General features: G+C 52.3%; 1 protein-coding gene across 2 annotated transcripts in view; it reads right to left on the minus strand.

Moving 5' to 3' along the window:
• Positions 1 to 23,213, minus strand: part of QRICH2 (glutamine rich 2) — a 37,463-nt gene that overhangs the window by 6,873 nt on the left and 7,377 nt on the right. For both annotated transcript variants that reach the window (XM_034942933.3, XM_014342202.4), the window contains exons 4-14: positions 12,784 to 15,736; positions 11,768 to 11,853; positions 9,597 to 9,694; positions 8,989 to 9,103; positions 3,655 to 3,906; positions 2,622 to 2,744; positions 2,444 to 2,518; positions 2,077 to 2,241; positions 1,823 to 1,944; positions 1,150 to 1,215; positions 828 to 929 (exon numbers count right to left, since the gene is read on the minus strand). In XM_034942933.3, the coding sequence (XP_034798824.3) occupies positions 828 to 929; positions 1,150 to 1,215; positions 1,823 to 1,944; positions 2,077 to 2,241; positions 2,444 to 2,518; positions 2,622 to 2,744; positions 3,655 to 3,906; positions 8,989 to 9,103; positions 9,597 to 9,694; positions 11,768 to 11,853; positions 12,784 to 15,736 (4,157 nt within the window). The remainder of the gene's footprint in view (positions 1 to 827; positions 930 to 1,149; positions 1,216 to 1,822; positions 1,945 to 2,076; positions 2,242 to 2,443; positions 2,519 to 2,621; positions 2,745 to 3,654; positions 3,907 to 8,988; positions 9,104 to 9,596; positions 9,695 to 11,767; positions 11,854 to 12,783; positions 15,737 to 23,213) is intronic.

Genomic DNA, 23,213 nt, shown 5'->3' on the forward strand with positions numbered 1-23,213 from the left:
GGAGGGTTGGCCCATGGCGGGGGCCTTGACCTTGTGTAAGCCGAATCCTTCAGTTCCGGGTCCCTTTTGTGCAGGACCCAGCTAGGCTGGGGGTCGCTGGGCAGCTTGACCCCTCAGCAGTCGCCCTTTCCACAGCATCTGAGGGCCAGACTTGCCGGGAAGGCTTTCCTCAGATGGGGAAGTGCAGGCCAGCCAAATGGAAGAAAGCCCTGCTGCCTGTCTGCAGCTGCGGGTGGAGGAGCTGAGGGCAGCCCCGGGCCTTCCCATCTCGGCGCACCTGGCCCCGCATACCTGGAACCCATAGGGCTCCAAGAGCAGCCTGAAGTCCTCTGAACTATGGACTCCCATCCTTAGGAGAAGGGGAGCAGCAGAGAGGTGGGCAGGAGCCGGAGGGAGCATGAGATGCCCACCGCCAGCCTCCCTCATTGGCTGAGCCCACCCTCCAGCTGAGCTATACCGGACCCTCCCCCCACCGCTCTAATCCTGGGGTTGCTGAGACAGCCGAAGGCTGAGGAAGAGGTCGAGAAGTAGAGGAGCTCTCAGAGGCAGCTGGTGCCCTTGACAAAGTCCCACCGTAACTCCCAAAGGCAGGTGTGACTAGGTCTGCCTCCTACGCTCATGCCTCGGGAACTGCCAGGGAGCTAGTTCAGAAATCGGCCTGCGGCCCCCACTGTCCCACTCCAAGGAGGAGGCTCTCCACACTATCCCACAGCACTGCCTTCTGTCACGTTCCGCCGGGCCCTCCGGAGTCATCCCTGTCCCCTGCCTTCCCCATCCAGAGCCCTGGCCCCAGACCCATATGTCCCATATGCTGTCCCATAGCATACTTGCGGCTATGCTGCCGGACCTGCTCCAGTTCAAACACCGTGTAGGGGCGGATGGAATGGTGCCCAGGTAGGCCTGGACCCGCGGGGGTCACGGGGATGTCACTGGGCAGGGACAGAGGGAGAAGGGGCGGGTCAGAGTGGGACAAGTCCGGTCCCCCAAATCCACCTGCCTAAAGAACCTTCCCACCCGCCCCCGGCCTGGAAGGGAGCGAGGGCTGGAAGCAGACGCATGAAAGAAAGGGAGAGGACAGGTGGACACAGGTGAAGGGAGGAGACGCAGCCCTGCCGTGCGAGGCCATGTGCCGGCGGTGTGGGCACTCACTGTTCAGTCACAGGTGTCTCCAAGGGCCGGTCACATGAGAGGCAGTGGAAATGTGCCAGGAGCTGCCTGTTAGGAACGGGACGCACACGCAGGGTGAGTGCTCTGCCCGGAAGACCCAGAAAGGCTTGGGGCTCTGCAGGCCCCTGGAAGCTCAGCCCACCAGGGTGCAGATCATGTCCCTGCTCCCCGGGAATCCATCTGCTCCCACCTCTGGGCTCACATCCCAGACCTCCCTGTCCTAACCCAAAGCCAGCAGGCTTCCCATGGGCCCCTGAGGGTGCCCTGTGCAAGTCTCGGGCGCCCCCTGGCGGCCACGAATGGGAATCCTGGAATTCATGCCTACCACGGGCCAGGTCCTATGGGCCAGGCCCCCAGGAGCTGTCTCAGCTCTGGGTACTGAGGATCTCTCCCTGTCCCAAAGGCCCAGCTTAGCTCAGCCAAACCCTGAGAGCCTTAAGCCTCCCCTCCTCCCTTTCTCTGCTGTAATACGAAGGGACCTGAGCTAGAAGAGCGTTTCAAGCTCTAAAATTCTGTCCCTCCAACCATGGGACAGTCCTGGGCAGGATCCGCTGTGTGCTGGTGGCAGGAGCTGTTTGTCTGGAGACCCCCAGCTCCCTCTGCCCTCACCCCCTGAAGAGCGTGCCAGCCTCCTCCCCTGCCTCCCAGGCCTCACCTCCGCATGGCAGCCGCCTCGTCTGCCTGGTAGAGTGGGGGGCGCTCCTTGAGCTGCTGTCGCAGCGATTTCCACCGATCCTCCAGCAACTGCTTCACTGGGTCCAGCTCCAGGCGGTCCAGCTGTGGCGGGGAAAGAGGGGCCAGGGGACCTCTAAGGAAGCAGGTAGGGGGCTGACCCAGGAGAAGGTGGTGCTGTCCCGATCCTGGGGGCAGGGCTGTGGGATGGAGAGCCCCGCCATGCCCCTGCCTCACCTTGTTGTCCATCTCTGTGAGCAGCTTGTCCAGCATCTTCTGCCAGTCCTGCTCCTGCCCGCTCATCTTGGCCACGAGCTCCTGCATCATGTGGTTCAGCTGCTCCGTGGTGGCATCAAACTGGACACGGCTCACTTTGGTGGCCAGAGCACTCTTGTCGGCTTTCTGCCCAGAGACAGACAGAGGTCCCCGCATCTGGGAGATGGCCATGGAGGGGCCCCATTCCCCGGGGGTGTCGACCCCTATCACCAGGCAGGTTTCTGAGAGCCCACACTCGTCTCGCCAGCTCCCCTCCACTCAGTCTCTCAAACAACGGTCGGCGAGACCGCCCTGGGACACAGCGTGGCTCCTGGGGCCTGGCACCCACCACATCGATCTCCATCTCCAGGTGCTCCCTGTTGGCCTTTTCCTTTTCGAGCTTCTCCAGACCCTGGTACAGCATCTGGGGAGGCCAAGTGAACAGAGAAAAAAAAGAGCCAGCAGCTGCGGGGCTAGGGCACCACATTGAGCCCCGGCCCCATCCCAGCCACCCTGCGGTCGCTCACAGCAATGTCCTTCTGTTTCTGCCGATGGTCCTCGATGAGGTTGCTGGTGGTGATGTTGAGCTTCTCGCAGTCACCCTGCACCTGCAGGATGGCACTCTGCACATGGCCCAGCAGCTCCTCGTCCTGCGGCAGGAGGGATGGGAAGGCTCTCGGAGGCTGCTGGCGCAATCCCACCCCCTGCTGCCATAATATCGCTGCCCCAGGCAAGTTGGCCCTTAAAACATCTCCAAGGCTGGGAGCGGTGGCTCATGCCTGTAATTCTGGCACTTTGGGAAGCTGAGGCGAGGCGAGAGGATCACTTGAGCCCAGGAGTTCAAGAACAGCCTGGGCAACATAGGGAGACCCTGTCTCAAAAACAATGGAAAACAATTTTCCACTAACAGTGCGGGAGGCCCTCTGTCTGCCCTTTCTGGGTGTCCACCCCCACAGGACACAAGCGTCAGTCACCTACATCCCCATGGACTAGCCTTGTGACCCTGGCCTGCCGGTCAGGGGTCATTAGAGGTGATGGAGGCTCAGGAGTGATGTGCTGTCCCGGGGCACTTGAGAGCTGGGCTGTGGGCTTTATTCTCCCCTCCTCTCCTGGCCCAAATCTGAGTTCCTCAGCCCAAGAGGCAGGACCCAGGACTTGTGGCTGTGCCCGCCCCCACCAGCAAGCCTGCCCTTTCGAGGGAAATTGAGAAGGGGTTGGAAGACTTGCGTGCCAGGGAGTCAACATCTCCTACAGTTGGGCCTGTGTCTCCAGGGCACGCGAAGGGCACTGATCTGTCCTCAGCCAGCCTGTGCTGTCCCACCCCATCAAGCCAGCTCTTCCCCATGGTCTCCTGTCCCCAAAGCTAGTTCTGCTGCTACCCTCGCTGTGGACCTGCAGAAAGACCAGGGACTCTTGTGGGATCTGGCTAAAGGGCTCCACCACGGAGAGCTGACCTTGAGGCCCAAACACCCGCCCCACTTCTGTGGGTCTGCAGCAGGGTGGCCCTCCCCTGTGGGGCCATGTCCAGTTGCAGCAGGAGGGAGGCGAGCAGAGCCCCACCTGTCTCTGGAGCTTGGCCTTCTTGGAGGGTCGGGAGATGGCCAGGCTGTTGACCATGTCTTGGAGTTGCTCATAGCGCCGCACCAGCGTGCTGACCTGATGGCTCACATCCAGGCTGCAGGCTGGACAGGTGGCCTCAGGGTCGATCTGGCCAGGAGCCAAGGTGTGGGCCTTGTGCGGGGCCATGCTCATGGACAGGAGCGTGGAGGAGGAGGTCAGCATGCTCTCAATGATCATCCTGAGCTTGTCCAACTGCATGCAGGAGAGACGGCAGCAGCAGGGCAGTGAGGCCAGTCACGGCCACGCTCTGCCCATGCTGGCACTGCCCCTAGCCTGTGTGCCTCTCCCCTGTCGTGCCCTGGGCAGTTGCTGCATCCTCAGTGCCTCCCAGAGCATGTGCCATCATGGGCATCTATCCAGTAAATGGTGAGTAGAGAGAGTTCTCCGAGAACACAGTGTCAACACTGAACCAAGCCCTTGCCAGAGGAAGGCCTCTGGAGCTTTCTCCAGCCAGCCCACCAGCTCAGCATGAGAACATCTCTTCTTTAGCTAAATCGTAAAGTGCTGCTGCCAGTTAGCCGGGCCATAAACACACAGAGGACCCTAATGACACACAGGCCCCGCCCCAGGCTCTGGGGCTGTGAGGGGTGGGCTTGCACACGCTCCTGCTCACATGCCAGGGGGAACGGACATGCTCCATCCACCTAGCATGTAAATAACTCACGATACAGGAACTTGGCAGGTGCTGACACTGCTCCAGGGGCCTCTCCTAGGCTGGGCGGTGCAAACCCCTTCCAGGGCAAGTGCCTTGAAGGCTGCCCCGGTGGTCTCCTCTGCATCCCGCAGGCCCCATTCGTCACCCCAAATGAGAGTTCCCAGGTAGACAGCTGATCCAAGGGCAGCCGGTCCCTCAACTGGCCAAAGACCTGCGACATGTTGCTTGGCTCAAAAAGAGAGGCTGGGCCAACCTGGGCTCCTCTCTGGGGAGTGGGTGATGGAACAGAAAGGATTCTGCAGGGCTGGGGCAGCCACTGCGGAGCGCGAGGGAGAGCAAGGTGGATTGAGAGTGGAATGGGAGAGTGACGTGGGGGCTGAGAGGATGGGTAAGGAGAGGGACACAGGTACCCACAAAAGCAGATGCAGAGGGACAGGTGGGGTGGCCCACCCTGGCCTGCCCCCATGGCCTGGAAGTTCCCTTTTCCTCCACGGCCTACAGCTGCACATCCCCAGGGCAGCACCCTCTTGCCTGGGCTCACAGAGATGCTGCCACTTACAACCAGAAGAGCCTGCCCGGAGGCAGGTACCTCCGAGGGCCCCGAATGCAGAAGGACTGGCCAGTTCTCTCTCGAAAAGAGGAAGAGGCCTCCCAGAAAAATGGGCATTTCAGTGGAGTCTTAAGACTAAGCCGCAGCTATCTGTGTAAAGAACAGCAGGAAAGAATAGGAGTGCGTTCAGAGAAAGGCAGGAGGCCAAGGTGGCTAAAGATGGGGCATGTGGAAGCGGGGGCCTCCAAAAAAAGCCTGCAAAAGGAGGCTAGGCCAGCCCAACAGGAAGTGGATTGTCGCCTGAGTGTGGTCCTGGGACAGCCAGACATGAGCTTGGACTGACAGGTGACTCTTAAACGCTCCCAGCTGCTCCTCAGGCAGGACTCCTGGCCCGGGGTCATGACATGGGGCACACCACAGTTCCAGCAACTTGGGAGCCTGGAATGTGGCTCAAAGCACAAAGCGGGCCAGGCACGTGGCTCACGCCTGTAATCCCAGCACTTTGGGAGGCCAAGGTGGGTGGATCACCTGAGGTCAGGAGTTTGAGACCAGCCTGGCCAACATGGTGAAACCCCATCTCTACTAAAAATACAAAAATTATCCAGGTGTGCTGGTGGGTGCCTGTAGTCTCAGCTACTTGGGAGGCTGAGGCAGGAGAATTGCTTGAACCTGGGAGACAGAGGTTGCAGTGAGCTGAAATCATGCCATTGGACTCCAGCCTGGGCAACAAGAGCGAAACTCTGTCTCAAAAAAAAAAGCGGGGTGCAGTGGCTCATGCCTATAATCCTAGCACTTTGGGAGGCCAAGGCAGGTGAATGACCTGAGGTCAGGAGTTCAAGACTGGCCTGACCAATGTGGTGAAACCCTGTATCTACTAAAAATACAAAAAAATTACCCAGGCATGGTGGTGTGCACCTGTAGTCCCAGCTACCCAGGAGTCTGAGATAGGAGAATCACTTGAACCCGGGAGGTGGAGAATGCAGTGAGCTGAGATGGTGCCACGGCACTCCAGCCTGGGCAACAGAGCAAAACTCTGTCTCCAAAAAAAAAAAAAAAAAAAAAAAAAATGCACAAAGAGGTTCCTGACATGAACCCGCTTGGCCCAGTGGCTTTTCCTAGGTGGTTCTTCTGTGAGCACTCAGAGGGCTGCTCCTGATTCAGACACTCCTTAGTGAGAAAATGACCAAGAATTGCATTGCAAGGCTTAAAGGTAGACACTGTCAAGAAAATGAAAAGATGACCCACAGAATGGGAGAAAATATTTGCAAGTCATCTATCAAATAAGAGTGTAGCATCCAGAACATGTAAAGAGCTCTTTCAACTCAACAATAAAATGACAAATAACTCACCTGAAAAAATGGATGAAGGATTTGGATATGTATATTTTATCTCTAAAGAAAGTATACAGGCCAGGCGTGGTGGCTCACGCCTGTAATCCCAGCACTTTGGGAGGCCGAGGCGGGTGGATCACGAGGTCAGGAGTTCAAGACCAGCCTGGCCAAGAAGGTGAAACCCCGTCTCTACTGAAAATACAAAAAATTAGCCTGGTGCAGTGGCAGGCGCCTGTAATCCCAGCTACTTGGGAGGCTGAGGCAGGAGAATCACTTGAACTCAGAGGGCGGAGGTTGCAGTGAGCTGAGATTGCGCCACTGCACTCCAGCCTGACAACAGAGTGAGACTCCGTCTCAAAGAAAAAAAAAAAAGATGAAAAAGAAAGTATACAAATGGCCAAAAAGCACATGAAAAGATGCTCAGCATCTTTAGTCACTAGGGAAACGCAAATCAAAACTATAATGAGATCCCACCTCACACCCACTAAAGTGGCTATAATTTTTTTTTTTTTTTTTTTTTGAGACAGGGTCTCGCTGTCACCCAGGCTGGTGTCCAGTGGCGCGATCATGGCTCACTGCAACCTCCGCCTCCCAGGTTCAAGTGATTCTCCTACCTCAGCCTCCTGAGAAAGTGGGATTACAGGTGTGCACCACCACCACACCCAGCTATTTTCTGTTGTTGTTGTTGTTGTTGTTTTGAGATGGAGTCTCGCTTTTTCACCCAACCTGGAGTGCATGGTGCGATCTCAGCTCACTGCAACCTCTGCCTCCCAGATTCAAGTGATTCTCCTGCCCCAGCCTCCTGAGTAGCTGGGATTACAGGCACGTGCCACCACGCCCGGCTAATTTTTGTATTTTTTTAGTAGAGACGGGGTTTCACCATGTTGGTCAGGCTGGTCTCGAACTCCTGACCTCGTGATCCACCCGTCTGGGCCTCCCAAAGTGCTGGGATTACAGGCGTGAGCCACCACACCTGGCCTATTTTCTGTATTTTTAGTAGAGATGGGGTTTCACCATGTTGGCCAGGTTGGTCTCCAACTCCTGACCTCAAGTGATCTACCTGCGTCATCCTCCCAAAGTGCTGGGACTACAGGCGTGAGTCACTGCAGCCGGCCCCACACAAAAACTTATACATGAGGCCAGGCCAGTACTTTGGGAGACCGAGGCGGGTGGATCACCTGAGGTCAGGAGTTTGAGACCAGCCTGGCCAACATGGTGAAACCCCATTCTCTCCTAAAAATACAAAATTACCTGGGCATGGTGGCAGGCACCTGTAATCCCAGCTACTTGGGAGGCTGAGGCAAGAGAATCACTTGAACCCAGGAGTTGGAGATTGCAGTGAGCCAAGATTGTGCCATTTCCCTCCAGCCTGGATAACAAGAGCGAAACTCCATCCCCAAAAACAAAACAAAATAACAACAAAAAAACAACTTATTATGGACAGGTGCGGTGGCTCACGCCTATAATCCCAGCACTTTGGGAGGCCGAGGCGGGCAGATCACAAGGTCAGGAGATTGAGACCATCCTGGCTAACACAGTGAAACCCCGTCTCTGCTAAAAATATTTTGAAAAATTAGCCGGGCGTGGTGGCAGGTGCCTGTAGTCCCAGCTACTCGGGAGGCTGAGGCAGGAGAATGGCAGGAACCCGGGAGGCAGAGCTTGCAGTGAGCCGAGATCGTGCCACTGCACTCCAGCCTGGGCAACAGAGCGAGACTCTGTCTCAAAAAAAAAAAAAAAATGTATACATGAATGTGCATAGCAGCATTATTCAATAGCCAAAGGATGGAAACAACCCAGATGTCTTTCAACTGATGACTAGATAAAGAAATTGTGGCATAGACGCAGAATGGAATGCTATGAAGCCATAAAAAAGAATGGAGTATTGACACATGCTACAACATGGATGAGCCTTGAAAACATCATGCTAAGTGAAAGAAGCCAGATACAAAAGTGTATGTTGCATGATTCCATTTATATGAAATGTCCAGAATAGACAAATCCATAGTGGCAGAAAGCAGGTTCGTGGTTGTCAGGGGCTGAGTGACAGAAGGGAACAGGGAGAGACTGCTAAGAGTCACAGGGTTCTTTCTGGGGTGATTAAATGTTTTGGAATTAGATTGTGGTGATAGTTGCACAACTTTGTACTAAAAACTACCTTATTCAATTTAAAAGGGTGAATTTATTGATATATGAATTATATCATAAAAAAGATAGGGAAAGATCGTGATCAGCCTGGCCAAAATGGTGAAACCCCATCTTTACTAAAAATACAAAAATTAGCTGGGCGTGGTGGCACATGCCTGTAGTCCTGGCTACTCAGGAGGCTGAGGCAGGAGAATTGCTTGAACCTGGGAGGCGGAGGTTGCAGTGAGCCAAGATGGCGACACTGCACTACAGCCTGGATGACAAGAGCGAAATTCCATCTCAAAAAAAAAAAAAAGATAGGGAAAGATCGAATGGGAGGTAAACAGGTGTTGTAGGGGTTCCTTTCCCTTGCCACTTGTGGACTCAGAGCTGGCTTTGGATAAGGAATCTGGATCCTGGACACATTCGCCACCGCCCCCCCACCCCCTGCCCACACACCACACACACACACACACACACACACACACACACACACACACACACACACAGAGGATGGGAGGGACCTAGTTTTTGATGAGAGGTGGGAGGGCAGGGCCAAGCCAGCTCTGAGAAGGGCCCTTGGTCCCTGGATCTGAAGAGTGGGGAATCCTCACCTGGTCCTGCAGGTAAAGGGAGGCTTCAGAGACAGAATTTTCCATGGCAGCCTTGCCCCTGTCTTGGCTCTCCCTCAACTCGGCCAGCTCCTTCTCTATGTCAGCCACGGTGACTCTGTGGTGCACGATGAGAGACTGCCAGACTCCACACTCAGGCCAGACCCATGCAGAGCCTGGGCCATCAGGGACGCAGGGGGATGCAGACACAGCTGGAGGTCTCTCACCCTCCACCCCCCTCCACTGGATTTTGTCTAGGGAGTCCCGGGCTATGCCTCTGTCCTGGGAGGCTTCTGGGCGGTAGGACTGGGCACTGCAAAGAGAGAGCTCAGAGGGGCCGTCAGAAGTGGTCTCCTTCAGCCTCCGACTGGGGACACAGTCTAAGAAGCTTATTTTTGCTTTTCCAAGACCTGGTCCTGAGTTGTTTTGGGAACCTGGGGAACTTCTACCAGTTCCTTGAACTAGACATGGACAATGTGAAGAGCAGACACAATCCAGGCCAAAGACAGTGGTCCATTCAGGGGCATAAGGGAGCCACTGGCCGCCATCACCTCCTTGGCTGAGAATTCGTGATTCCAGGGGACCAGCTGCTCTTAGCTGGGGCATTTTACCTGAGGACACCCAGCTGCAATCTCAGCTCTCCAGCTTTCAGTTCCTTCCCTGCTTCTTGATTCCCTTCCCCTTCCAGGATCCTCTGCAGCCTTTCCACCTACAAACCCAGTGAATGAGAAGGGTCAGGCAGGCCTGAGCTCCCGCTTCCCAAGTGTGCCCCTGCATGCAGCTCATGCCAGCCCTCCCCGTTCCCTCTACTAACCCAACCCCCTCCGACAAAAGCCAGGAGCCCTTGTGGACCTCCATCCGCCCATTCATCCATCCCATGGATGTAGAAAGCTGGCATTAAGAGAATGACTGGGCCAGGCACGATGGCTCACGCCTGTAATCCCAGCACTTTTGAGAGGCCGAGGCGGGTGGATCACCTGAGGTCAGGAGTTCAAGACCAGCCTTGCCAACAAGGGGAAACCCATCTCTACTAAAAAATACAAAAATCAGCTGGGCGTGGTGGCTGGCGCCTGTAATCCCAGCTACTCAGGAGGCTGAGACATGAGAATCATTTGAACTTAGGAGGCAGAGGTTGCAGTGAGGCGAGATTGTGCCACTGCACCAGCCTGGGCAACAGAGCAAGAATCAGTCTTAAAAAAAAAAAGGAATGACTGGGCCGGGCATGGTGGATCACACCTGTAATCCCAGCACTTTGGGAGGCTGAGGTGGGAGGATCACCTGAAGTCAGGAGTTCCAGACAAGCCTGACCAACATGGTGAAACCCTGTCTCTACTAAAAATACTAAAATTAGCTGGGCATGAACATGCATGCCTGTAATCCCAGTTACTTGGGAGGCTGAGGCATGAGAATAGCTTGAACCCAGGGGGCAGAGGTTGCAGTGAGCTGAGATCACATCATTGCACTCTAGCCTGGGCAACAGAGCGAGACTCCGTCTCAATTTAAAAAAAAAAAAGGAGAATGTCTGAAGGGATCTGGCCGTCCCTTGCAATGACCTCTGGCCCCAGAAAATCCACAAACTGGACTCCAAGGCTGCCACAGATAATGAAAAGAGCAAGGCCGGGTGCGGTGGCTCACGCCTGTAATCCCAGCACTTTGGGAGGCCGAGGCAGGCGGATCACAAGGTCAGGAAATCGAGACCATCCTGGCTAACACGGTGAAACCCCATCTCTACTAAAAATACACAAAATTAGCCGGGCGTGGTGGCGAGCACCTGTAGTCCCAGCTACTTGGGAGGCTGAGGCAGGAAAATGGTGTGAACCCGGGAGGCGGAGCTTGCAGTGAGCCGAGATTGCGCCACTGTACTCCAGCCTTGGCGACAGAGCGAGACTCTGTCTCAAAAAAAAAAAAAAGAAAAAAAGAAAAGAGCAAAGCCCTCATTATTTGGCTCAGCTGAATCATAATAGCTTAGAGCATCAGTTTAAAAAAATTTTTTTTTAGAGACAGGGTCTTGCCCTGTCACTCAGGCTAGAGTGCCGTGGCGTGATCATAGCTTACTGCAGCCTCAAACTCAGGCTCAAGTGATCCTCCTGCCTCAGCCTCCCAAGTAGCTGAGACTACAGGCATGCACCACCATGTCCGGCTAATTTTTAAATTTTTTGTAGAGATAAGGCCTTGCTATGTTGCCCAGGCTGGTCTCGAGCTCCCGGGCTCAAGTGATCCTCCTGCCTTGGCCTCCCAAAGTGCTGGGATTATGGGCATGAGCCACCGTGCCCAGCCTGAGCATCAGGTTTTAGATCCGGGAAATGAACACGATGATACCCAAGGTGCAGTTCCTATCTGATAAGATTGCAAAGATCCAATTAGATAATAATGTAAAAGAAAGGGCTATTTAATCCATAAAATACAAATGGAAAGTGCTATTATTAGCATTAAAAGACAAAGTGGGGGCTGGGCGTGGTGGCTCATGCCTGTAATCCCAGCACTTTGGGAGGCCAAGGTGGGCAGATCATCTGAGGTCGGGAGTTCAAGACCAGGCTGACCAACATGGAGAAACCCCATCTCTACTGATAATACAAATAATAATACAAAATTAGCCAGGCATGGTGGCACATGCCTGTAATCCCAGCTACGGGAGGCTGAGGCATGAGAATCGCTTGAACCTGGGAGGTGGAGGTTGGAGTGAGCTGAGATGGTGCCACTGCACTCCAGCCAGGGCGACAAGAGCGAAACTCCATCTCAAAAAAAAAAAAAAAAAAGACAAAGTGGGTTGACTCTTCCTTACTTTTGCTTTTTCCTGCCAAACTTCTTTGGCTAGCGTCTTTACGGTCTTCAGCTGCTCCTGCAGTTCAGGAGGTATGGTCCTTTTGACTATGGAAAGCAGAGGCCTTATGATCAGAGGGGTTAGATCTCTAGTGGGCTCCCAATCTCCATTTCCAGCCCCTGCAACACTGAAGCTACCCTAGAGGACAGCAGGACCTATTACTTTATCCTGTGTCTCCTGGTGACTGGGAAAGGGAGGTGGGAAGAAGGGAGAGAGAGCTGTCCTTAGCCCATGAAACATCCACCTAATGCCTGACATCCTAAAGGGCTTTGGGACAACTGACTCCTGAATTCCAACCACTGCAAAAAATCTTAGTTACTCTCTGGGCTTGGAGTTGGGAACAGGCAAATGTTAAATTTTGTTTTGTTTGAGACAGGGTCTTGCTCTGTCACCCAGGCTGGAGTGCAGTGATCCATCACAGCTCACTGCAACCTCTGCCTCCCTGGCTCCAACAATCTTCCCACCTCAGCTTCCCAAGTAGCTGGGACTACAGGTGTGTGCCACCTCGCCTGGCTAATTTTTTTTTTTTTTTGGTAGAGATAAAGTTTTGCCATGTTACCCAGGCTGGTCTCGAACTCAGCCTCAAGCTATCCACCCAGCTCTGCTTCCCAAGGTGCTGGGATTACAGGTGTGAGCCATTGCTCCCAGTCAAAATGTTTTTAATTCTTCAACATTCTCTCCCGCCCACCTCCCAATGCTACTGCTCTCTATAACCAGACACTTTCCCCAGCTGCTGTGCAGAGAGCCTGACAAAGCCACAAGAACCCGCTCCACTCCTCTCCTGGGGCTTAGTTCTCTCCTTTGCCCACCCATTTTTTTGGACTCTGAAGGCTGTGGGACATGCTCTGAATGACATGCTGTTTTCAGGTACTCAGGGAGATGTGTAGCAGCCAGGAGTTGAGGCCAGGGGAAGAAAAGGATGAAACCAACTGAAAACAGAGACAGTGGTTTCTCCTCTATCGGCAAGCGGCACCCACCTATCTGTGCCAGCAGGAACTGGATCTTCTCCAAGTCGGTTTGGCCGGCCTGCTCCTCATCCAGATCCTTCATACTCTCCTTTAGCCCCACATAGAGGTTACTGAGCTCTCCCATCAGACGAAATGTCTCCACTGCCGTGGGGAAACTAGAACTCATTCTACACAGTGAATCGCGTCGCTCACTCAGGACTTCACTCGAGACTTCGCTCCCTTCTGATGAGACTCGGTCGACGGAGTCTGGACTCCTGAAAAGAGTGACATCTTGGCCTGGGGCCTTCTGGGCAGGAATTCCACGTCGGTCCGAGGCTCGTGTTCTATTTGGATCCAAACCTTCCTGGCCATGCTGATCAGCACTTAGATACCCTGGGCCACGATAACCAGGATACATTGAATCACGACTGTCAAAGAGAGAGAAAGCATGGCCATGCTGAGCTGCATCTGGGTATACCTGGTCATGCTCACCCGGGCCAGGTGATGCCAAATGCTGTTGATCTGGGTGTGTAGATCCCAAACCTGTACTCAGTGGTATTGGGCCATGCTGGTCTGTGCCAGGATGCATCAAACCTTGCTGATAAGTTTCTGGTGGTACCAAACTCCTTCGGTCTATACCAGGTGATGCCAAACCTTGACTGGCTAGGAGTGGTGACACCTGGCCGTATTGTTCTCTGCCAGGAGGTACCATACCATGTTGATATGGACGTACTGATATAAAACCTGTAGAATCTGCCTGGAATGTTGAAGAGCCACGAAGCTTTGTGCCTGGTGCTATCAAGCCTGGCTGATATGCACCAGGTTGTCTCAAACCATACTGATCCATTCCAGGCTGCACCAGACCACGTGGATATGTCCCAGGTTGAGACAAATCATGCAAATATGCACCAGGTTGTACCAAACCAAGAGGATAGGCACCAGGTTGTACCAGGCCATGTGGATCTGCCTGAGGTTGCACCATACCTTGCTGACCTATTCCAGGCTGCACCATACCCAGCTGACCTGTACCAGGCTGGACCAAACCAGGCTGATCTGCACCAGGTTGGATCAAACCACGCTGGTCCATTCCAGGTTGGACCAAACCACGCTGATCCACTCCAGGTTGCACCAAACCATGCTGATCCACTCCAGGTTGCACCAAACCATGCTGATCCACTGCAGGTTGGACCAAACCACGCTGATCTGCACCAGGTTGGACCAAACCATGCTGAACTGCACCAGGTTGAACCAAACCACGCTGATCCACTCCAGGTTGGACCAAACCACGCTGAACTGCACCAGGTTGAACCAAACCACGCTGATCCACTCCAGGTTGGACCAAACCATGCTGAACTGCACCAGGTTGCACCAAACCACGCTGAACTGCACCAGGTTGAACCAAACCACGCTGATCCACTCCAGGTTGGACCAAACCATGCTGATCCACTCCAGGTTGGACCAAACCACGCTGATCTGCACCAGGTGGGACCAAACCACGCTGATCTTCACGAGGTTGTGCCAAACCACGCTGATCTACTCCAGGTTGGACCAAACCATGCTGAACTGCACCAGGTTGAGCCAAATCACTCTGATCTGCACCAGATTGTACCAAACCATGCTGATCTGCACCAGATTGCACCACATCAATCTGATCTGCACCAGGTTGGACCAAGCCAGGCTGATATGCACCAGGCTGCACCAAAGCATGCTGAAATCTGCCAGGTTGGACCATGCCAGGCTGATCTACACCAGGCTGTACCAAGACACCCTGACCTGTGCCAGATTGGACCAAATCATGCTGACCTGTGCCAGGCTGTACCAAACTATGCTGATCTCTACCAGGTTGGGCCAAACCAGACTGATCCATTCTAGGCCGGACCAAACCACGCTGATCTGCACCAGGTTGGACCAAGCCAGGCTGATATGCACCACGCTGCACCAAAGCATGCTGAAATCTGCCAGACTGGATCAAATCATGCTGCTCTGTGCCAGGTTGTATGAAGCCAGTTGCTTCCAAACTGGGCTGCACAAAACCTTGCTGATCTGCACTAATTGGCATCAAACCAGGTGATACCAAACCATGCTGGTCTGTAAAAGGTAGAACCAGGCCATGTTGATCGACGACAGGCAATGTCAATCCTTGCTGGTCCATACCAGGAGGTACTAGTCCTTGCTGACCCATGCCTGATATTACAAATCCACGCCGATCCATGCCAAGTGGTTCCATACTGCGTTGGTCTGTGCCGGGAAATGTCATACCATGCTGATATGCACTGACTGAAACCAGACCATGTTGGTCTGTGCTAGGTAGTTCCAATCCTTGCTGGTCTCTGCCAGGTACTGATGGTGGCAACATACATTGCTCATCCATGACAAATGGTATCAATTCCCGATCATGCATTTCAGGTGGTGGCACACCAAGCTGACCCATGCTGAGGGGTACCACACCATGTGGGTAAGTGCTAGCAGGCACTAATCCAGGCTGATTCATGCCAGTTGGTTCTAACCCACGACGATCTGGCCTTAGATGGACCTGACTCTGGCTAGCGGGCACCCTACTGGGCTGGTCTCTGGCCGAGGGTAAGTCCTGTTGAACTGGACCAGGACGTGCATCTTGTGCATCTCTTCTTGGTTGTGTCGAGGTAAGCTTCTCTCTACTCCTGTGACGATCTGAGTCTGATTTGAATTGGGATGTAGAAGACTGATGGAGTCGTGGTATGCCAGCTTCATCACGGGCCCTCGGCTGCTGCTGTTTCCCAGTACCAGAGGGGACCTTGCTTTGTTCCCTACTGGAAACCCCATCAGAGGGGTGTGCTGTGCCACCAGATCCTGATGCAGTCCGATCCGGGCCAAGACCACTGGCAGAATCCAGAGCCTGCTCAATACTTGGTTGCTTGGTAGAGGCTCCGCTTAGAGTCCCTTCAGGTGATGTTAAGGAAGTGAACCCTCCGCGCTTAGAAAATCCCGTAAGTGTTTCTGAGCCCTGGTTGGAGAGGAAGAAGGAAATCAATAACAGTCAAAATATTCACTAACAGAGTGGGAAGAAAGGAAATCTGGAAGTTCTGACTAGGATGATTTAGGGCCCCTGGAGAAAAAAGCCCTCTGGTCCTAAAAGCTAAGCTTGACATAAAGAAACACACTGATGGGAGGCCGAGGCAGGTGGATTACTTGAGATCAGGAGTTCGAGACCAGCCTGACCAATATGGTGAAACCCTATCTCTACTAAAAATACAAAATTAGCCAGGCGTGGTGGCATGTGTCTGTAATCTCAGCTACTCAGGAAGCTGAGGCAGGAGAATTGCTTGAACCTGGGAGATAGAGGTTGCCGTGAGATTGTGCCATTCCGCTCCAGCCTGGGTGACAAGAGTGAAACTCCATCTCAAAAAAAAGAAAAGGAAAAGAAACACACTGATGTTCTGGGAGGCTAGGTCTCCATATTTTTGAGAATCTGCATATTTGAAAATGGCATGTACAAAAATATGTAATTTTTGTGGCCAGGCGCGGTGGCTTATGCTTATAGTCCCAGCACTTTGGGAGGCCAAGGCGGGTGGATCATTTGAGGTCAGGACTTTGAGACCTGCCTGGCCAACATGGCAAAACCCCATCTCTACTGAAAATACAAAAATTAGCTGGGTGTGATAGTGCATGCCTGTAATCCCAGCTACTCAGGAGACTGAGGCAGGAGAATCGCTTGAACCCGGGAGGTGGAGGTTGCAGTGAGCCGAGATTGCGCCATTGCACTCCAGCCTGGGCGACAGAGTGAGACTCCTTCTCAAAAAAAAAAAAAAAAAAGTGTAATTTTTCTTCATAAAAGATGGGGAAAACTGCAAAATACAAGTGATCTCTCTGGACTTTTGCTTAGCCTTTAAATAAAGGACATAAGTAATTTATTAAGTTTAAAATATAAAGTCTGGGTCTGGCACGGTGGCTCACGCCTGTAATCCCAGCACTTTGGGAGGCTGAGGTGGGCAGATCACAAGGTCAAGAGATTGAGACCATCCTGGCCAACATGATGAAACCCCATCTCTACTAAAAACAAATAAATAAATAAATAAATAAATAAATAAAATTAGCTGGGTGTGGTGGCACGTGCCTGTTGTCCCAGCTACTTGGGAGGCCAAGTCACGAGAATCGCCTGAACCCAGGAGGCAGAGGTTACAGTGAGCTGAGATCGCACCACTGCACTTCAGCCTGGGTGACAGAGCAAGACTCCATCTCAAAAAATAAATAAATAAAATAAAATAAAATAAAATATAAAGTTTGCTCCATTGTTGACCCATTGCTGCTGATAAAAGTGTATACTGGAATGCATGTAAACCATATATTTAAAATGTATAGGCTGGGCACAGTGGCTCACGCCTGTCATCCCAGCATTTTGGGAGACCAAGGCAGGTGGATCATTTGAGGTCAGGAGTTCAAGACCAGCTTGGCCAACATGGTGAAACCTGGTCTCTACTAAAAATATAAAATATTAGCCAGGTGTGGTACTGCACACCTGTAATCCCAGCTACTCAGGAGAATCACTTGAACCCAAAAGGCAGAGGATGCAGTGAGCCGAGATCACGCCACTGCACTCCAGCCTGTGCAACAGAGCGAGACACCATCTCAAAAACAAATAAATAAATAAAATGTAAACATGCAAACCCATGGACCCAGAAACTCCATAGACAGGAATTTTCTCTATGAATCCTCACCAAAGGATGCCAAGCTATACATACAATGATGGGGTCTGCAGCATCTTGATAAGATAGATCATCAATAAGGGACTGAGATATTTCTGGTCACCAATACAGTAGATGCTATGAATCCATGAAAAAGAAGAATGAACCACTGCCATTTCCAGCCAAGATGAAGTTAACAGGGGCTGGATTTACCCTCCTGTCTGTGACAAGAAAAAACAAAACTGAGGCTGGGCGCGGTGGCTCACGCCTGTAATCCCAGCACTTTGGGAGTCCGATGTGGGTGGATCACGAGGTCAGGAGTTCAAGACGAGCCTGACCAACATGGTGAAACCCCGTCTCTACTAAAAATACAAAAACTAGCTGGGTGTGGTGGCACATGCCTGTAATCCCAGCTACTTAGGAGGCTGAGGCAGGAGAATTGCTTGAACCCAGAAGTCGGAGGTTGCAGTGAGCCGAGATAGCACCATTGCACTCCAGCCTGGGAGACAGAGTGAGACTCTATCTCAAAAAAAAAAAAACAAACAAACCCAACAACAGCTATGAAACGGTGGTTTCCTACATACTGGATATCAAGTTATGAAGGACAATAATCCCCAAGCGGTGGAGAAAGGAAAACTGGGAACCCTGTATCACCCTGGCTTGCTGCCTTGCTGGAGTTTCCAGACTGCAGTGCAGGGAGGGGGAATTGAGGTGGAGCCTGGCAGACTCTCTGAGTTGAGGAGACAGAAGTGAGCATTCAGGGAGATTCAGGCAACTGAAGGTCACAGGATAGAGTATCAGAAAGAAGGGAGTTATCCAGGCGTGGTGGCTCATGCCTGTAATCCCAGAACTTTCAGTGGGTGGATTACCCGAGGTTAGCAGTTTGAGACCAGCCTGGCCAACAAGGCGAAACCCCATCTCTACTAAAAATACAAAAGTTAGCCAGGCACAGTGGCACATGCTTGTAGTCGCAGCTACTTGGAAGGCTGAGGCAGGAGAATCACTTGAACCCAGGAGGCGGAGGTTGCAGTGAGCTGAGATCGCACCACTGCACTCCGGCCTGGGCAACAGAGCATGGCTCTGTCTCAAAAACAAAACAAAACAAAACAAAACAAAAAATAACCAGAAAGAAGGGAGATGACAGAAAGCCCACTCCCACTCCAGAGGTCTGTGGAGGATCCCCTCCGAGTGATGAGCATGCATTTGATGAGTACATGCATGTGGGGAGACGTCCCAAGATTGGGGAAAGAACCACCTGCAGGGCTTGAAGAAGCAGTGCCCTGCCTGCCATGGGGCTGGAAATGGTGCCTGTTCTTATCAACCAGTTTGGAAAAACTCATCATTCAAGTAGCACAGAGCAGAGTGTACTCAGAAAAGTGTTGCCTCAGAAATGGAGAATAATCAGCCCTAGACTGAACACACCTATGGACCCACCTAACAAATCATAAAATCATAAAAGCAAGGCCTGAAGCAATCAAACTGTTTTTAAGTAGCTGTGTCCTGGGGGAAACAGGCTCAATAAAATGTGTAAGAATACCAAAATATGGCCGGGTGTGGTGTCCCACACCGGTAATCCCAACACTTTGGGAGGCCAACGCGGGCGGATCACCTGAGTGCAGGAGTTCGGGACCAGCCTGGCCAACATGGTGAAACCCCGTCTCTACTAAAAATACAAAAATTAGCCAGGCATGGTGGCACACACCTGTAATCCCAGCTACTCAGGAGGCTGAGGCAGGAGAATCGCTTGAACCCAGGAGGCGGAGATTGCAGTGAGCAGAAATTGTGCCACTGCACTCCGGCCTGGGCGACACAGCAAGACTCTATCTCAAAAGAAAAAAATATATATATATATGTACCATCCAATGCAGGAAAAGTCACAATGGCTGGCACCTGATCAAAGATTGCCAGGCATACAAAGAGGCAGGAAGACATGACCCATAATGAGGAGATAACTCAACCAACTGAGACCAACTCAACACTGGCATATGTGTTAGAATTAGCAGAGATGGATATTAAAACAGTTACTATGGCTACACACACACAAGCACACACTTTAGAGACAGGGTCTCACTCTGTCACTCAGTCTGGAGTGCAGTGGCATGATCACAGCTCACTGCAACCTTTAACTCCTGGCCTCAAGCAATCCTCCCCCTTCAGCCTCCCAAGTAGCTAGGACTACTTAGGAATCTCACTGTTTTTTTTTTTTGAGACAGTCTTGCTGTGTCACCCAGGCTGGAGTGCAGTGGCACAATCTCAGCTCACTGAAACCTCCGCCTCCAAGTTTCCAGTGCCTCAGCCTCCTGAGTAGATGGGATCACAGGCACGCACCACCATGCCCGGCTAATTTTTTGAATTTTTCAGTAAAGATGGGGTTTCACCATGTAGGCCAGGCTGGTCTTGAACTCCTGACTTCATGTGATCCATCCACCTCAGCCTCCCAAAGTGCTGGGATTACAGGCATGAGCCACGCTGCCTGGCTTTCTGGCTAATTTTTTTTTTTTTTTTGAGACGGAGTCTCACTCTGTCACCCAGGCTGGAGTGCAGTGGTGCAATCTCGGCTCACTGCAAGCTCCACCTCCCGGTGCCATTCTCCAGCCTCAGCCTCCCGAGTAGCTGGGACTACAGGCACCCACCACCACGCCCGGATAATTTTTTTGTATTTTTAGTAGAGACGGGGTTTCACCGTGTTAGCCAGGATGGTCTTGATCTCCTGACCTGGTGATCCGCCCGCCTCAGCCTCCCAAAGTGCTGGGATTACAGGCATGAGCCACTGCCCCCGGCCACGTGACCTTTTAAAAACTTTTTGTAGAGACGGGGTCTCAATATGTTGCCCAGGCTGGTCTCAAACTCCTGGCCTCAAGCACTTCTCCCACCTTGACTTTAAGTACTGGAATTAAAGGCGTGAGCAACCATGTCTGACCTCTTTGTCTTTTTTTTAAGACAGAGTCTCGCTCTGTCGCCCAGGCTGGAGTTTAGTGGCGCGATCTCGGCTCACTGCAACCTCTGCCTCCCGGGTTCAAGCGATTCTCCTGCCTCAGCCTCCCGAGTAGCTGGGATTACAGGCGCGTGCCACCATGCCCGGCTAATTTTTATATTTTTAGTAGAGATGGGGCTTCACCATATTGGTCAGGCTGGTCTCAAATTCCCGACCTCAAGTGATCCGTCTGCCTCGGCTTCCCAAAGTGCTGGAATTATAGGTGTGAGCCACAGCGCCCGGCCCTGAGTGTAGTTTTTATTTGCTTTTGTAGCTTTTCAAACTTTCTTTACAGTCTGTCCTGAAATGCAGGGATCTTTCCTTATTAGTGGGCCATGGTGACAGACCTTGGAAATAAAACCTCTGTAGGGGGCCCTCTGCTGATGGCGACTTTTGCACACAGGCATGCGTCTGTCTGTCTTGAGACAGTGTACAGATGACCAAATTGTTTTCCGATCGCCAATCTACCTTCACCTGAATAAAATCAAGCTGAATATGTTCAAATGGCCCTCAAAGATGAGGCTTAACTTCCCTTTTGGTCTTGACATCCCTCCCGCTGCCTTTGGGCTAGTGGGTTATCAAAACAATCAAGCCAACTTTGAGGGCCATTTGAAAATGTAGACGGAAGCAGGGTGAAGAGTAAAGCTTTTGGCGCCACCAAGTGGCCATCTTGGGGAGCGCCAGATATCTGGGTACAAAAGACAACCTGGGATCTCCAGGACCATTTTCTGATTTCAGGGCTCATTCTCAGAGGAAAGCGGCATCAGAAAGATGTTGCAAGAGGGGCCGGGCGCGGTGGCTCCAGCCTGTAATCCCAGCACTTTGGGAAGCCGAGGCGGGCGGATCACCTGAGGTCAGAAGTTCGAGCCCAGCCTGGACAACATGGTGAAACCCTGTCCCTAGTAAAAATACAAAAATTAGCTGGGCGTGATGGTGGGCGCCTGTAATCTCAGCTACTCGGGAGACTGAGGCAGGAGAATCATTTGAACCCAGGAGGTGAACGTTGCAGTGAGCCAAGATTGCACCACTGCACTCCAGCATGGGCGACAAAGCAAGACTGTCTCAAAAAACAAAACTAAACGATATTGCAAGAGGACCCTGAACACAAAAGGAATGGACTAGAAAAAAGTGGCCTCCACTTTCACTTTTTTAAAGCCAAACCTTTTTTTTTTTTGAGACGGAGTTTCGCTCTTGTTGCCCAGGCTGGAGTGCAGTGATGCGATCTCGGCTCACTGCAACCTCCGCCTTCCGGTGGTTTCAAGCGAGTCTCCTGCCTCAGCCTCCCGAATAGCTGGGACTACAGGCACACACCACCACGCCCAGCTAATTTTTTGTATTTTTAGTAGAGACGGGGTTTCACCATGTTGGTCAGGATGGTCTCGATCTCTTGACCTTGTGATCTGCCTGCCTCGGCCTCCCAAAGTGCTGGAATTACAGGCGTGAGCCACCGCGCCTGGCCAAGCCAAATCTTTTTTGCACATGCCACTATCGTACTGTTTTGACTGAGCAGTACATCTTCTCAGGGTGATGGCGGCAGACACCGTGAGACTTACACATAAGCATAGACACCTTTAAACATTTTTACTTCTCCAGAGGTAAGAAAGCATCTGCGTTTGATTATTGCTCATAATTATGAACAACTCCAAAAGCAAATAAAGATAAATATAAATATTAAAAGATTGTTGAGAAGCAAGAGAACAAGCTCTGGTAATGGCCAGTTCAGCCCTCGCACAGACCAGGATGAAAGCAGTGGGGGCGTGCCACTAGCCCCAGGTAAGCACATACAACACACCTGAGACAAATTTGACCTGAGACCAATTTGACCTGCCTGCATGGTTGGTAGAGTCCTTTAGCATAAACGTAAAATAAAGATTTTGAAACTGGGTGTTAACGTCCATTATGGGTTTTGGCAGACAGTGGTGACTTTATGGAAATTGTGCGGTATGCCTGCATCATGAGTAGAGGGCCAGGATTGAGACTGGGTGCAGTGGCTCAATCCCAGCACTATGGGAGGCCAAGGCTGGCAGACTGCTCGAGGCCAGGAGTTTGAGACCAGCCTGGGCAACATGGCGAAAACCTTTCTACAAAATACAAAATATGACCAGGCATGGTGGCTCACGCGTGTAATCCCAGCACTTTGGGAGGCCAAGGCAGGCAGATCACCCGAGGTCAGGAGTTTAAGACCAGCCTGGCCAACACGGTGAAACCCCATCTTTACTAAAAATACAAAAAAATTAGCTGGGCGTGGTGGTGGGCACCTGTAATCCCAGCTACTCGGGAGGCTGAGGCAGGAGAATCACTTGAGCTCGAGAGGTGGAGGTTGCAGTGAGCCAAGATCATGCCACTGCACTCCAGCCTGGGCAACAGAGCAAGACTCTGTCTCAAAAATGCAAAATATTAGTCAGGTGTGGTGGCATGCACCTGTAGTCCCAGGTACTCAGGAGGCTGAGGTGAGAGGATCACTTGAGTCCAGGAGGTCAAGGTTGCAGTAAGCCCTTATGGTACCACTGCACTCCAGCCTGGGCAGCAGAGCAAGACTGTCTCAAAAATATTTTTTCTTTAACATGCCCTAACATTACAACAAATGAGCCAAAATCTTGAACAAAATATATGATAGGCCAGGGCGGTAGCTCATGCCTGTAATCCCAGCCCTCTGGGAGGCCGAGGCGGGTGGATCACTTGAGCTCTGGAGTTTGAGACCAGCCTGGGCAACATGACAACACCTTGTCTCTACTAAAAATACAAAAATTAGCTAGGTATGGTGGTACGCACCTGTGGTCCCAACTACCGGGGAGGCTGAGGCAGGAGGATTGCTTGAGCCCCAG

The sequence above is a fragment of the Pan paniscus genome, chromosome 19, assembly GCF_029289425.2.
Source record: "Pan paniscus chromosome 19, NHGRI_mPanPan1-v2.0_pri, whole genome shotgun sequence".
Taxonomy (NCBI): domain Eukaryota; kingdom Metazoa; phylum Chordata; class Mammalia; order Primates; family Hominidae; genus Pan; species Pan paniscus.